At 50.9% G+C, this 16,232-nt stretch overlaps 1 protein-coding gene across 3 annotated transcripts in view; it reads left to right on the top strand.

Annotated features, from left to right (window-relative positions):
- The window catches only part of FAH (fumarylacetoacetate hydrolase), a 33,787-nt gene extending 19,284 nt beyond the window's left edge, over positions 1-14,503 (top strand). For 2 of the 3 annotated variants that reach the window (XM_055277487.2, XM_055277488.2), the window contains exons 9-15: positions 409-508; positions 1,274-1,404; positions 3,250-3,325; positions 5,717-5,763; positions 7,980-8,081; positions 8,898-9,015; positions 14,280-14,503. In XM_055277487.2, coding sequence (XP_055133462.1) covers positions 409-508; positions 1,274-1,404; positions 3,250-3,325; positions 5,717-5,763; positions 7,980-8,081; positions 8,898-9,015; positions 14,280-14,359 — 654 coding nt within the window. In that variant the 3' untranslated portion in view covers positions 14,360-14,503. The remainder of the gene's footprint in view (positions 1-408; positions 509-1,273; positions 1,405-3,249; positions 3,326-5,716; positions 5,764-7,979; positions 8,082-8,897; positions 9,016-14,279) is intronic. The other variant, XM_063638639.1, reaches the window with a different exon arrangement.
- Positions 14,504-16,232: the final 1,729 nt, after the last annotated feature.

Below are 16,232 nucleotides of genomic sequence, written 5' to 3'. Positions count from 1 at the left end.
ACGTGAGCCACAGTGCCTGGCCTGGTTTTTCATGACGTGAATACAAACCCTGATAGTTTCAGTTTTACAAGCCCCATGTGGCTGTCAAGTCTTGAAAGGCAAAGCCTGTATGGGATGAAGAGGAAAGAGCAGAGTGGCCTGGGATGCACTGAAGGGAGGGGAGGCTGCTGTGGAGCTCAGGGGTGTGGAAGGAAGGCCGAGGGCGGGGGCAGGCACACCACTGCACACTGCTTTCCTGAGGCGTCCATCTGACCTCTGGCTTAGAAACACAGTGGATTCATGCCAGGCCCTTGTGGCAGTCCTGGTCCATGGCTGGAGTTTGGAAATACCTGACCTTTGCTCTCTAGGTGACAAGTGACCTGGGCGGCAGAGCAGCTGCAGATTCTAATGAACTCTCCCCCATGTCAGGCTTTTTTTGTAGGCCCTGGAAACAGATTGGGAGAGCCGATCCCCATTTCCAAGGCCCATGAGCACATTTTTGGAATGGTCCTTATGAACGACTGGAGTGGTAATTACTGGAGCTCTGCTCCTGTAGAGATGAGGGGGAGGAGGCTGGGGACTTGGGGCAATTTCATAGAAGCTGAAGATCTGGTGCAGGTCAAAAGTGGCAGGTGATGCAGTGACTGAGAGTGTGGGTTTGGGTATCAAACAGACTTTCAGCTCTAAGAACTCAGGCCACTCACTTCACTCCTCTGAGCTCCAATTTCCTCATGAGTGGCTAGGGACATGGCTGACACCGTAACTAATATTTACTGAGCACTTATGTGTCAGGCCCTGTGCTTAACACCCTACATATATTCTCCCGCTGATCCCTACATGGTATGTGCAATATTATTCCCATTTTACAGATGAGGAACTGAGGCACAGGGAGATTTCAGTTAGTTGCTGAACTAAGATTTGAAGCAAAATGGTCCAGGTTCTGAGCCAGAGCTCTAAACCCTTTGCCATACGTGGGAGGAAGATGGCACCATAATCCCCAGAAAGTGTCTCTCTCATAGTTTGAGAATGAGCTTCCGGCCCCTTCCTGGGAGATATCCTGACCACCGTTTGGTCATCCTTCTCTTTGCTGTAACCTGGCACAGTGCACTCAAAGGACCTCTGTCCTTGGCATTGAATGCTCTTGCCCCTTGGTCCTGGGGCAGCCTGACTGGGGCTGATCTTTGTGGAGAGGTCTGTGCTAGGTGTCTCTGCTCCTTGGTCAAGGGCAAGAGGGAGTCGTGGGGAGATGCCCTGATCAGCCTTTGTAAGTCCTGGCTGTACCCTTCTTCTGCAGCGCGAGACATTCAGAAGTGGGAGTATGTCCCTCTTGGGCCATTCCTTGGGAAGAGTTTTGGGACCACCATCTCTCCGTGGGTGGTGCCCATGGATGCTCTCATGCCCTTTGCCGTGCCCAACCCGAAGCAGGTAAGCACATTCTCTGCAGGAAGCTCCCAAACCCAGCCCTGCTGCCTCTGAGGCTGCTTGCCCACTGAGTGGACATGCCAGGCATGCAGACCATCAGGAGGGAAGCTCTGTGCCCGTGGCATGCCCACAGCGGAGTGCCTGGGAGTTCCTGGCCACGATTACCTCCAGGCAGCCGGGGCGTCATTCTCCCTTATGGTTTCCCTGGCCCTGGCACGGTTCTTGGAGAGAACACAGAATTTTATAACCTTAGGAATCTTGCAAGACCAGGGGATCTGGCCAGTTGGCAGGAGGGGTCCCTGCAGATACCAACATTGCACAGCCTCCCAGGTGGCCATCAAATCGTGCTCTGTGCAAATGGCGCCACCTGGATCCCAATTCATAGAATGCAGCTTGGAGCCCAGCAACAGGGAGTCCCTGCAGCCTCTGGTTCCCAGCACCACTGGGTCTAGGCCTTGACCCCTGGTCCTAATCCTCCCTTCTCAGCCTTTTGCAATCTGCCCCACTCCATCACTGGCAACACCTGGCCAGAGTCACCTGTGACCCGATAGCCAGTGTCATGACCTTGTGTCCCCTTCAGCAAGGACTTCCTGTGGCCCCCACTCTTGTTGGCATTCCCTTACCCCTTGGCTTCTGGCATGTGACCTGTCCTCGTTCTCCAGTGTCTCTGAGTCCTCACAATGCCCCTTTCCAATTCTGACCTCCCTGTGGGGATCCAGGCTGAGCTCCCAAGCCATTTGCACATCCTCCCTTGAGCATCTCATCACTCATTTGCTGGGGGCCTCTACCAGCACCCGGTGCAGGTCCTGCACCCACACTGCTCTCCTGTGCTCCTCTGCCTCTGGGGTCATCTCATGTTTGCTGTGCTACAAACAACCTTGAGGTCTTTCCCTGCAAGCCAGTTCTAGTGAAGTCCTGTGGGGCTTTCACACGCATTCCTTGCTCTGTCCTCACTGCTTCCTGCCACAGCACCCCCTGCCCACTCTGGTCATTTTCAGTCCCCAGTACTTGACTTTCTCTCTAGCCGGCAGCGGCCCTGTCTAGTCTCCCTAGGGCCGCAAGGCCACAGCCTCTCTCTGCTTGTCCTCCAGTCATCTGCCTTCTTCCAGGTCTGTCATCACAGGGTTTTGCCTGCCTTCCTCTGTGCTAGCCCTTCCCAAACACCATTTAGGTACAACCATCACTACTATTACCCCCTCTGAACTATTATTTACTTGATGTTTTTATTCAGAGTGGCTCCTAGTTTAAAACTTAATATATTAAGAAGGGGACTTTATATTCCTACTGGCATCACTAGCTACACTGTTTCATAACCATTAGTATCCCCGAAAACGATCTCATGTCCCACGGGTGACTCATGTACCATGCTTTGGAAAACACTGCTTTTGGCCGGAGTGCAGGCGTTCTGGCCCAGCCATCCAAGCTGCCTCCCTAGCTGGCTCCAGCACCAGCCAGGGCTGTCTGCTTCTGTTGTGACCCCTCTGCCTTCCAGGGGCCCTGCAATGCCCTTTCCGGCCCCAGCCTTTCCTTACAGGCCATGCTTTGTTCTCCATCTCGGCCCTTTCTCTCCCCTCCCATGGCTTTTAGGAACATCTCTGGTTTGGCTTCTGTGACCTTTGACCTGCTGATGCCCCTTCCTTGGCTGCATTTCCTGGAGACCCACAGTATGATCCCCCCACTGCTATCCAGGGGCACGGTGCTGGGTCCCTGGAGAGGGAATGCTCCTGCTGTCTCAGACCCTCTGCCTGGGGGAGCAGGTGCTGCCGGGGGCCTGGCTGGTATGGGGGCCCAGCCGGGTGAGCTCAGCCCACCTGCCAGTGACCTCTGTGCTGTGCTTTGCCCTCCCAGGACCCCAGGCCCCTGCCATATCTGTGCCATGACGAGCCCTACACATTTGACATCAACCTCTCTGTTAACTTGAAAGGTATGTTGTAGGGGGACTGATATGGCCAGGAGCTCTGAGGCAATGTGTGCCTGTGTGCCTTGTCCTGAAGGCTCCTGAGCTTTGGCAAGAGTAGGGGCACATGCTACAGCCCTGGAGACGTGTGTGGCTCGTCTAAAGGAAAGAGGAGGGGAGGGGACACCCTGGTGCTCACTGGGAACCTAAGTGGGCCCATAGGGCATTAACCTATCACTGAGCTCTCAGTGATAGGGCTGAAAGGATGGAGTCCAGGACCTCCATCTTCCGCTTGAATCCCCTCTTCAGCCTCTCCAGGGGCTGCCTGGCCCCTGCTCACATATCGCCACTGACCCTCACTTCTGTGGTGGGTGGCACATTTCATTGAGTGCCTGTTTGAAAGCATGTCCCTGTTGGTCTGTTCGCAGGAGGCTTGGCTGAGCCCCTGGGGCCACACAGAGCCAGTGCACCAAGGCCCCAGCACCCTGGGCCAGCCCCGAGTGTCTTGCAGACAGGCCCGAGATCCCCACCCTGGGCCAGCTCTGAGATAGACAGGGCCCACATCTCCCGGTGGCTGCTCAGCCTGCCTCCGCGAACAGACCCGCGGGGCTCTGCAGGCCATGACTCTGCTGCTCAGCTGTGGGACTTTGGGCAAGTTGCCCAACCTGGCCATGTCCTCATTTGTCATCTATGAAATGGGATAATAATGGCATTGACCTCATGGTGTGTTGTGAGGACCAAACATGTCAATTCATGCAAAGGTCTGGGACAGGGTCTGTACCTAGGAAGAGTCAGGTGTCATTTTCCAGTCCCAGTGGGGGACCTCGGGTGGGGAGGGTTTGCCTGGTGGCCACACACAGACCTCCTAGCCACACTCTGGCCACATCTCCTTTTTAGCTCCATTCTTTTCTTTTCTCTGTTTTTTCCCGAGACGGAGTTTTGCTCTTGTTGCCCAGGCTAGAGTGCAATGGCGCGATCTTGGCTCACCACAACCTCTGCCCCTGGGTTCAAGTGATTCTTCTGCCGCAGCCTCCCGTGTAGTTGGGATTACAGGCATGTGCCACCACACCTGGATAATTTTGTATTTTTAGTAGAGACAGGGGTTCTTCACGTTGGTCAGGATGGTCTCTAACTCCTGACCATAGGTGATCCATCCACCTTGGCCTCCCAAAGTGCTGGGATTACAGGCGTGAGCCACCGTGCCCGGCCAGCTCCATTCCTTTCTTCCGTCTGCTCTGTCTGGACACACCAGGCTTTGCTGTGTCTATCTCACTGCCAGTTCCAGGGTCTCAGCCCTTCATGAGGTGGTTCCTGTCAGGAGGCTCAGTACCCTGCAGGAGTGAGGAGCTGTCGCCATGGGAGCAGGATGCTCCATGGAGAAAGGGCTGCCACCAAGAGCCTCCTGGCTGCCCAAGGCCCTCTGGGAAGCTGTGCTGGGCCCGCTCTTTCAGGTTCCAGGTCAGGAAGCTGAGGCTCAGAGAGGAAAAGGATTCACCCCGAGCCACCTACCTGGCTAATGGCAGGGCTGGGACTCAATCCAAGTGTCACAAGTTCTAGGTTGGCCTCCTGCCACCCACAATGCATGCTTGGAGTATACTTTCTATCTGGTTTCATCCTAGGTATTTCTTCCTGCCTGCCTAGAGGTGAACCCGCCCAGGGGAGGCCACTGGTAGAGAAGGGACAAGATTATCCAGAAAGCACAGTGTCCAGAGGTGTAGTCCTGCATTTGCAGTTCTGATGTTCTGAGTTGGGATCTGGGCAAAAGGGTCTGGGGAGGAGCAGGCTTGGCGGACCCAGACCTCGCATGGCTGAAGAGCACACCTGTTCTGTGCCACCTCAGACGGGACCAAGCGAGGAAGCCAGGTTTTGAGGGAGTGGAGGAGCTTTCTACTTATTAGTGCTGTTCAGAAGTGGAACAGCAACAGCCCGGTACCTTGCATGTAGTAGATGTTTAGTAAATAGTAGTACATTGTGAAGTAGCACACTGCCCATCACTGGAGGAGCTTGGCAGCGGACAGATGACCCAGCTATCCAGAGGACTCCTGAGGGGACAGCAGGTTATCCTTCATCAAAGGTCACAAGTAGCCTTCAAATGGCACGCTATCTCCAGTGATTTGTGGGTTCCAGGATCACTGTGTTAAGAAGGATTCTGAGGCTACATGTGGACTCAGAGCAAACATGTGCTGTGATCAGTTAATGCTGCCTGCTGTAGGCGTGGGAGGAGGAAGTGATGACTTGTGTGCATGTATTGGCCAACTCTGGACCTCCCAGCTCTGATGTCCTAGGAGCTAATTGTTTCACAGACTCTAGGTGAAATCATGTTGAACGATGGGAAGCTTCAGCCACAGAACAATTCTTTTTTTATTTTCCTCCCTGATGCATGGGATTAAGTTTTCATCAATATTGCTTTTCTAACAGGAGAAGGAATGAGCCAGGCGGCTACCATATGCAAGTCCAATTTTAAGGTAAGCTTTGACGCTGATCAGACTGCTTCTTAGAATTGAGGGAAAAAGAGACTTTTCTTCCTGGCAGGAACAGGAGGAGAGCATTCCTTTTGGGATATGATGATGGGTCAGCCTGTGGGCCTGGAGCTTCCATGGCCTGTCTCTTCCAGGAGTGGCCATGGGGTCACAGAGTTCTCTCAAGATAGAGGCTGCATAAATGTGGCCAGTGATTTTCTTAGGGGACAATAGGTGTTCCTGTAAAGGTCTAGTTCCTGGTTTATCCTGTCCTGCCAGGGGCTGTATTGATGAGAGTGACTTATTTTTTAAGTGAACTTTTGACTGAAGCATAATACACATAGATAAAAATGCACACATTACTGTAATCCCAGCACTTTGGGAGGCCGAGGTGGGAGGATCACTTAAGCCTAGGAGTTTGAGACCAGCCTGGGCAACATAATGAGACGCTCTCTCTGCAAAAAGTAAAAAAATTAGCCACGCATGGTAGCATGCACCTGTGGTCCCGGCTACTTGGGAGGCTGAGGCAGGAGGATCGATTGAGCCCAGGAGGTCAAGGCTGCAGTGAGCCATGATCACACCACTGCACTCCAGCATGCGTGACAGAGCAAGACCCTATTTCAAAAAATAAAAACTAAAAAAAAGTGCATATTATACATGTACAGCTTGAAGACTTTTCCTAAAATGAACACCCCTGTGCAACCAGCACCCAGATCAGAAATGGGAAATTTCCAGCACCTCAGCAGCCCCCTGGGCCCCTCCAGGTCACTTCATCACTCCCTCCAGCAAAGGTCATTCCTCTCCTGACCTCTATTACCATATATTTTTTTTTTCTGTTTTACAGTTTTATAGAAATGGCATCACAGAGTAGCATGTATTCTTTCTAGCTGGCGTCTTTGTTTCAGTGTTAGATTTGTGAGATTCAACCCTGTTGCTCTTTGCAGTGACAGCTCATTTTTCTCATTGCCTTCTAGCGTTGCACTGTATAAATATTCCACAACTGACTTATTTTTTTAAGTCGCATCAATTCCACAATCGATGGACATTTGGTTGTTTCCATTGTTTCTGGCTATCATAGAGTTACTGTGAACATTTTAGTACACATCTTTTGGTGCACATATGTGCACATTTCTGTTGAGTGTATATCCAGTAATAGGCTTGCTGGGTCACAGAGTACACGTAGACTCAGCCTAGGAGTACTTCCGAACAGTTTTTTGAAGTGGTTATACCAGTATATACTCCCACTAGAAGCGTGTAAGCATTTTGCCTGCTCCACATCCTCGTCAGCTCTGGTGGTGTTTGCCTTTTCGTTCAAATCGTGCCAGGGATTGTGACTTCAATTTGCATTTCCCTAATGACTAATGCAGCTGGGCATGTTAGTCATATGTTTATGGTTCATTTGTTTCTTGGCCTTTTGAATATCTTCTGAATCACTGAACTATTCCTAGTTCCCCTAATTTCCCTTCTAATTTAATATTATTCTGGGCTCCTTAGGCTAGTAAGAAGAAATTAAGGGGCCTCCTTGTGGGGGCTCATGGGCAAGAATCCATCTTTTGGGTTTCCTATGCCGGGATGTGTGGCTGTAGGAATGGCAATGTGAGAAGCTGTGGCCTGGGACAGGCATGGGCATGCATTGCCTCTGAGCGTCTCGGTGGGCACGTGGTGCCTTGGCCCCCTCTGCCCACAGCCTGACCTGCCATAGCTCTCCCTCGCTCCTTGGCCTGCCCTGATATCATGTTTGAATCATTCAGCTCCATTGCCCAGTGTCCATCCCAAGGCCAGGCATGGGAGAATGGGAGCGAGGGCTTTGCTCACGAGAAGCCTCTGCTGTGGTGAGGACTTAGACTCTCCCAACGCAGGACTGGAGGGTGTTCCCAGGGCAGAGTGGAGTGTTGTACACAAGGGCGTGTTGCAGGCTGAGGGACTGAGCAGCAGGGTCAGCCCTTAGGGGATGCTGCTTGGAGAAGGTGGTCAGTTCAGGCTCGAGGTAGCAGAGGAGCTGAGGTCGGAGCTTGTGAAGGAGATGGAAGAGCTTGGGGGAGGTCTCTGGGCAGCTCCCCAGGAGCTGCTCTAAGGGACTGGAGAGAGCTGGCTGGGGGAGCTGGGGACCGGAGAAAGGCCAGGGAAGGTGGTCGTGAGCAGGGCGGGCTGTGCCCAGCTGCCTCTGGGATGCTAGGCTAAGCCTGCACCTGCTCACTCCACCTCGCATCCGTTGCCTGCAGTACATGTACTGGACGATGCTGCAGCAACTCACTCACCACTCTGTCAACGGCTGCAACCTGCGGCCGGGGGACCTCCTGGCTTCTGGGACCATCAGCGGGCCGGTGAGTATCTGGCTGCACTGAGGGCTGCCCACGCAGAGCATCCCTACTCCCCACACAGCCCCGAGGGCCCTCAGCTCACCCTCAAGAAGAGATTTCAGGCCCGAGGTGGGTGTATCTCACAACTCTGTCTTCCTCATAGCCTTTCTCTCTGGGTGCAGGAGGGACTTCCCATCCAAATTCAAACCTAAAGAGACTGGTGTGAGAACGGAAGCCTGAGTCTCTGCCTCTGTAGGGGAGCAGCGCAGTGACACGTAGGGAGGAGTCAGGAGACAGTGATAGTGTCTCGGTTGTCACCATCTCACACTGCGCCCTCCCAGGATGAGGTGGCCTTGCTGCTGTGCCCCTTCCCACCCACTTGTCCCCCTGTAAGCCTGCGGGAGTCACAGAACCTTCAGAGATGATGACCTTGGGGTGGTGCATGTGTCACTCACTCCCTGCAGGGGCCTGGCCGAGCCCTCTTGTTCCTTGAGCTATAGACAGGAGGGTGTTAAGCATCACGGTATCTGGGAAAACTGCAGCCTCCAGAGTGGGGAGGGGATGCTGCAGGGGGCACTGGGCACTCTGGTCAGGGATTCACTGATTCCTAAACAAGCGATGTCCTTAGTGGAACCATTGCTGTCCCCACAGGAAGAAGGGGCAGAGTTCCAAGTCTCAAAGGCATCTCTGCAGTGATCCCACCAAGGCCGAGGCAGGGTCTCTGAGGGGCATGAGGGCCCCCTGCCACTTCTCGGGACTCCCAGGTCTTGCTAAGCACGGTCCATGCCAGAGCCAAGGCATAAATTCATGTTATTCTTTCTTCCCTTTCGTGTGATGAAGGAGCCAGAAAACTTCGGCTCCATGTTGGAACTGTCATGGAAGGGAACGAAGCCCATAGACCTGGGGAATGGTCAGACCAGGAAGTTTCTGCTGGACGGGGATGAAGTCATCATAACAGGTGAGGGCTGCCAAACCCAGCAGCTTGTCTTCCTCCTTGCCCGCCATGCACTGTTCTAGCTGTGGGGTGCTCCTACCTGGCCATGAAGCCATCTGTTCTAACGCATCCTGACTCTGCCTCCCAGAGTCTCTGCCTGCTTGTTCTGTCCTTCCCCACAGCTATGGCTACCCGGAACTTCCAGTGTGAGTCTCCCTAGGCCAGAAAGACTGTAGACATTCTGCTTGGTCTCCCTTCTCCCTGAGCACAATTATAAAATACTGGCAGGTTCCTCAAGGTCTAGATTTTGCAGCAAACCCCACGTGCAGACACTTGGTGACCTATGATTAGGATCAAGGAAGGTTCAGCTGAGTTAGTGACTAAGGCTTCGCAGCAGCCCGTTCCGAGGAGGCGAGGGTGCCTCTTAATTCTTCTAGGGGGGCCATTCTGCCTACCACATTTTACTAATAGAGGGAAAGGGCACCATAATCGTTAGCAGCACACTCTTTAGAGCTGGAAAGATTCAAGTTGGACTCCCAGGTCCCCCACCAGCTGTGTGACCTTCATTAAGTTATTTAGCCTTTCTGAGACTCAGTTTACCTCATCTTTAATTTTTTTTTTTGTTTTTGAGTCAGAGTCGTGCTGTCTCATCCAATCTGGAGTGCAGTGGCACAATCTCGGCTCACTGCAACCTCCGTCTCCCAGGTTCAAGCGATTCTCCTGCCTTAGCCTCCCAAGTAGCTGGGATTACAGGCACGCTAATTGTGTATGTGTCAGTTTCCGTGCTTAACTAAAAGCTTGTGTTAGATTCCTGTGGCTGCAGTAACATAGTACCACAAACTTTGTGGCTTAAAACAACTGAAATGTATTCTCTCACAGCCCTATAAGGTACAAGTTCAAAATCCTCGTGTTGGCAGTGCCGTGTTCCTGGAAACTCTGGGGAGCATCTGTCCCTGGCCTCTTCCAGCTTCTGATGGAAGCCTCTTTGGCTTGTGGCCACATCACACCGATCTCTGCCTCCACGGTCACATTGTCGCCTCATCTTCTGTCTCATCTCCTTTACCCCTCTCTTATAACACACATGTGATAGCATTTAGGGCCCACCTAGACAATCTCCTCATTCTAAGATCCTAACTTAATCACATCTCCAGAAAATTTATGTATAAGGTAACATTCACAGGTCCTAGGAATTTGGCCCTGATATCTTTGGGGGCCATAATTTAGTCCACTCCAGAGCTTTTGGAGAGCAAAGTTTAGTCCAAGTAGCAGCCACATAGTGCATGCCCAGTGTGGCTGTTGGTGAGTTCTTTGAATAAAGTGGATTTGGTAGAGAAGATGCAGGCAGAGCTCAAAACAGCAGATGATACCCATTATTAGTCAATAAGTACCCATTTTGCTCCCATTTCTGCAGCCTAATTATACCTCTCTAATTTGAATTTGACAATATTTACTGAATGTCTGCTAGGAGCCAACCATATTGTAGGCACATCCACCTTCCTTATTTCATTTTTTACTCACAATAGCCCTTTGGTGATATATCATTGCCCCCATTTTGCAGAGTCGAAAACTTAGGCTGAGAGAAGGCAGGTTACTTGACAAAAGTCCCACAACTGGGGAAGCCAGGCTGCAACTGAGGTCTTCTGATTCCCCTGCCGAGTTTGTTTCTAGTCTTTCTGCAGTGCTTGCCAGACCTACCGCAGGCCTTTGGTCACGGTTCTGTGGATTGAGTGAAAGCATTTTCTGAAGTTTTGATTTGGGGAAAGGAAGGAAAGAGATGATGGCAGAAGAGAAAGTGATGGCTTTAACTCTCTGTCGTCAGCGTGATAAGGGCCCCTGACTAAGCCATGATAGACCAGGCAGCTGTCCAGGGCCTGGAAGAAAGGAGGCTGGTATTTAGCAGTTGGAATGCACATGTGTTCTTGACATTTGAGCCAGAGAAGGAAGGAGAAAGGAGCCAAGATGCCATGAGAGTCATTTCCATGTTTGTTTGTGTATACAACGCCTTACTCTGGAAGGATTTTTGGAGGCCAGCAGAGGAATTCAGGGAAAGGCAGTTCCTTGGATCTGAAGAAGCACGTGTTGGCAAGTGAAGAGGGAAATGGGAACAGATGGGCAAAATCCCCTGGAACCAAGAAAGAAGAATTATAATTTGCTAAGAGGAGAGGGGCATACATTATGTATTCATAAAAAGAAAAAAGAGAATTTCATACAGAAGGGGACCACTGAAAAACTCAAATGAGTGCATATTGCTAAAATTTGGGCTAAGCAGGGGGTAAGCAGAGGAGGGGGCAGGTGGAGGTGGTGCATCAGCTGTGTTACCTTGTGCAAAGATTCCCCGCGTTGGTGGATGGCTCTGCCCTCACCTTCTACGACTTCACTGGTCATGTGGCCCTGCTGAGCTGCTTTCTTGCTTGAAAGCCACACATGATTTCTTCAGCTCTTCCCAGCTTTCCTCCTCCTTCTCTGTACCCGCTCAGATGCCTTTATGGCTGCCTCTCATTTCCCTGCTTGCTCTTCACAGATGCTCCTACCCCAAATCAATTTCTAACCATTGGAAACGGGATAGAACATTCAGAAGTGCTGGCATCAGCCAACGCCACAGCACTTACTGCAGGCCAGACACTGTGCCAAGTGCTTTACCTGCAATACATTTTCTATTCCGAACAAGGCAGCTACTCTTACTGTCTCTATTTTTCAGATGTGGAAACTGAGGCCCAGAAAGATGCATACTTACCCAGGATCACACAGGCGATAAAGGGTAGAGCCAGGGTTTGAACACAGGCAGCTGGGCTCCAGGAGCTGTGCTCTGAACCCTTGTGTCCTGTTGCCTCTTTAAATGGTGCAATGAGATTCTCATTTCTGAGAGAGTCCAAAACCCACAAATTGTTCAGCAAGGGAACAGGTGAAGTAAACAAACCAAAAATACCAACAAAAATCTCTGATCATCTTGGTTTAACTCATCCATCCCCTAGTCTCGCTCACAAGCCCCATCTGGTGTTCAGCTTGTAACTCGCAAGGATGTGTTCTCGCCGGCATTTGCACGGACGGCTCTGCACTGCTGGACACATGCGTTTCTCACTCTCCTTCAGATCTTTGACTTGTTGATAGTTGTGGTTTGTTGTGGATTCTTTCTTGGTGTCTGACATTATTTGGAAACAATATCTGAGCAAAAGTCTTTCATTTCCCTGTGTCTCTCAGTGGTGGCGTCTTTCACCTGGTCTTCCTGCGTTTCTGTTTATTCCAGTTTCTCTCCCCAGCATTATTGCTTCCCTTGCCTGGCACAGAATTCCTGGGCAAGGCTGGCCAGGGGTCCCAGGGTGTAGAAGCGGTGACCCTTCTCCTTCAGGACCATGGTTGGGAGAGGCTTTTTAAAAATGCTGCAGTTCCGAGTTAGTTATTTTGATAGATGTTTAATAAATTTCTGCTGGGAGCCAGTTTTACTTTAATAGGCTTTTTTTTCACCCCAGTGGTGTGGATATTTCTGAGCATTGAGATGGAAAAGTGACTGACAGAAAATAATGAAAGTGAGCAACAGAATAGGCGAGGGCGTTGCTCTTGACAAAGGGCATCCCTGCATGTTGTCAGCATGTGGGTCACGGGGCTTCTAAGGGCCCCCCAAAGGACAGCCTCACTGAACAGATGTGACAAATGCATCTTGTGCCTGAGTCTCTGAGCCTTTGCACATGTTCTTCTCTCTGTCTGGAATGGCATTTTCATGTGCCTTCCCTAATGAGCTCCTAGCTACCCGTCAAGGCCCGGCTGAGATGTCCCCCCTTCCTGCTCCCTTTCCCTCCATGCTGCTCGCTCAGCACCTTGTAGGCATTTCTGTGTATCTCTCATCTGGACCTCCCACTCCCTCTAAGTGGACACCTCTCAAGGGCAGAGATGGACTTCTCTCTGCTTTTCCATCATCCTTGTTGAAATGGAATTAAATGAAGGAAACTAATATTTATTAGTTTCTGAGATGTGCTGGGAATTTCACTGAAATATTTAGTGTAATCCTTACAACCTTGAGAGATAAGCATTGTTTTTCTTGTTTGTAGATGAGGGAGGTGAGTTCTGAAGTCAAACAGCTTGTTCCCAGCCACCCAGCTCATAATGGTTATAATGACTGACACAGGGAATTTCAAATAGGGACTGGAGGCTGTTCTCTTTCTTTTTTTTTTTTTGAGACGGAGTCTCGCTGTCACCCAGGCTGGAGTGCAGTGGCATGATCTCGGCTCACTGCAAGCTCCGCCTCCCGGGTTCATGCCATTCTCCTGCCTCAGCCTCCCGAGTAGCTGGGACTACAGGTGCCCACCACCGCGCCCAGCTAATTTTTTGTATTTTTAGTAGAGACGGAGTTTCACTGTGGTCTCGATCTCCTGACCTCGTGATCCACCCGCCTCGGCCTCCCAACATGCTGGGATTACAGGCATGAGCCACCACGCCCGGCCTGTTCTCAGAGTTTTCTATGCATTTCCTCCCATCATCCTTGCAGCAGTCCTGTGTGGTGGGCACTATCATTAGATCCATTGCACAGATGAAGAAACTGAGGTCTAGAGTGACCCAAGGTTACAGAGCCAATAAGTGGAGGAGCCAGGCTTTGAACTCAGGCATTCTGGCTTCAGGCTAATTGGCAGAGCGAGGATTTGAACCCAAATCCATGTGGGGAGAGTTGACACTGTATTAGTCTGTTTTCACACTGCTGATAAAGACATACCTGAGGCTGGGTAATTTATAAAGAAAGAGAGGTTTAATGGACTCACAGTTGCACATGGCTGGGGAGGCCTCACAATCATGGTGGAAGGCAAAAGGCACGTCTTACATGGTGGCAGGCAAGAGAGAATGAGAGCCAAGTGAAAGGGGAAACCGCTTATAAAAACGTCAGCTCTCGTGAGACTTCTTCACTACCATGAGAACAGTATGGGGGAAACCGCCCCATGATTCAATTATCTCCCACCGTGTCCCTCCCACAACACATGGGAATTATGGGAGCTATAATTCAAAATGAGGTTTGGCAGGGGACACAGCCAAACCACATCAGCCATAGGAAAGCTGTTGAGCCTTACAGTGCCTCTGAGGATCCCTGGCTGTGGGGTGGGCCCAGGCTCTAGTCCAAGGGCTCCTGCGTGTGACTCTGCCCAGCTTCTGTGGAGGGTTATTGTGTTTAAGATATGTGTGTGTGATTCTGATGGCACCTTCCTGCCTCGGGCCAGCTGTGTGCCGACGGGCACTGCCGCTGCCTAGGTGTTGGTTCCGGTGAGCCCAGCAACTTTGTGACTGATCCTTGTCCTCCTCTGTTCCAGGGTACTGCCAGGGGGATGGTTATCGCATCGGCTTTGGCCAGTGTGCTGGAAAAGTGCTGCCTGCTCTCTTGCCATCGTGAGATTTTCTCTGCTCTTCTGGAAACAAAGGGCTCAAGCACCCCTTTCAACCCTGTGACTGGGGTCCTCCCTCGGGCTATAGGCCTGGTCCTGCATTCAGTTGACAAATAAAGCCATTGTGCTCTGAGGCCTGCACTGCCGCAGAAGCAGCTGTGTCCACTTATGATCGTGATTTGATCCAGTGGGTCAAGGTGTGTAAAGCCTCCCTGTCAGATATTCATTAATATGCTTTCTCACTCTTATTAGTGAGGTCAGGGGTCTTTGTGGGGTTTTCTTATTATACATCCCAGGCCTCCTGGTATTCCATGGAATATGAAAAGAGACTGGCACCTGTAGTAGTCAGGGTTCTCCAGAGAAATAGAACCACGGGGAAAGAGATCGATCGATCGATTGATTGATTTTAAGCAAATTGGCTTCTGGGATCCTGGAGGGTGGCAGGTCCAAAACCTTCTGAGTGGGTTGCTGGCTGGAGACCCAGGGAAGAGCTGCAGTTTGAGTCTGAAGCAGTCTGCTCTCTAAATTTCCTCTTCCTCTGGGAAGTGAGTCATTGTTTGGTGAAGGCCTTCAACTGATGAGATGAGTCCTAGCCACACTGTGGGGGTCATCTGCTTTACTCCACTGATCTAAGTTTTATTTCACCTAAAAAATACTTTCTTAGAAACATGTAGAAAAATATTTGAGCAAATATTTGGGTACTTAGTCTAGCCAAATTAATACATAAATTTGCACATCACAGCACCCTACATGTCCAGTATTTCTTGGGGCTAACGGATGAGCACATATGGGTTGTAGGCTTGGTTCATGGGCCCTGTGGCTGCGTCTCCACACTGTAAGCCTTGGGAAGAGCCTCCGAGTCATGGGTGTGCACCTGAACTGTGATGATGGCAGGAAAGGACCTAGCTTTTCACCTCTTGCGAGCCCACTAGAGTCAGGAGAGTCAGCTCTGCCCCATCTCTTCTGCCCCAACCCATTGCACACAGGCAGCCCTGGTTCTACCCGAGTTCCTTGGTGACTACAGCAGGGGAGGGTGCCCTGCGACCTTTCCTGCTCCTGATGAGCCTTATACCGGGGCCTAGGGGGATAGTTGAGTATTTAGAGCCCATCCGTCAGATCGCACCATTCATTCATTCACTCAACAAATCTTTATTGAGCACCTTCTGTATGTTAAGCACTGTTCTAAGGATGAGAGGCACAGCAGTAAACAGAATAGCCCATTTGAAGCTTACATTCCAGTGGAAAGAGACAGACAATAAACAGATAAGGAAAAGACATGTGTTATGACAGATGGTAATAGGTCTTATGGACGACTGGGGGACGTGGATGCTATTATAAATGTGGTCAGAGAAGGCCTTAATTCCATAGTACATTTCTGCTAGAGAGCTGAAGGAGTGAGGGGGGCAGGCCAGATGGATACCTGGGGACAGAGTCCTCCAGGCACAGGAATCGGCCCGTGCAAAGCCCTGAGGATGGAATATGCTTATCATTTCTAAAGAACAGCAAGGAGGCTGGTATTTCTTCCTTACGTAAAAGCAATCTGCAGTCAGGAAGGCTGGAGTTAGTATGGCAGCTCCACAGTGTCATTAAAGATACCTCTGCTCTGCCATCCTCAGTATGTGGTTTTCAGTCTCAGGGTTACCTCATGGTACAAAATGGCAGCTGGAGCTCCAACTAGTACGTCTGAGTTCCAGGCCAGCAGAAAGAGACAACAAAGAGGTGAGGATTGGGAGGATGGAAGGGCAGAAGAGTCCTCCTTCCTCCTGAGTTAGGTCACTTTAAGCAGCTTTCCTGGTAGTCCCATACCACACATTTCTTACATTTCATTGATGAGAATTTGGTCACAAGGCCACACCTCATTACAAGAAAGCCTGGAAATGT

This window comes from Symphalangus syndactylus, chromosome 5 (genome assembly GCF_028878055.3).
Source record: "Symphalangus syndactylus isolate Jambi chromosome 5, NHGRI_mSymSyn1-v2.1_pri, whole genome shotgun sequence".
NCBI lineage: Eukaryota > Metazoa > Chordata > Mammalia > Primates > Hylobatidae > Symphalangus > Symphalangus syndactylus.
This window is presented reverse-complemented; position numbering and strand designations above follow the sequence as displayed.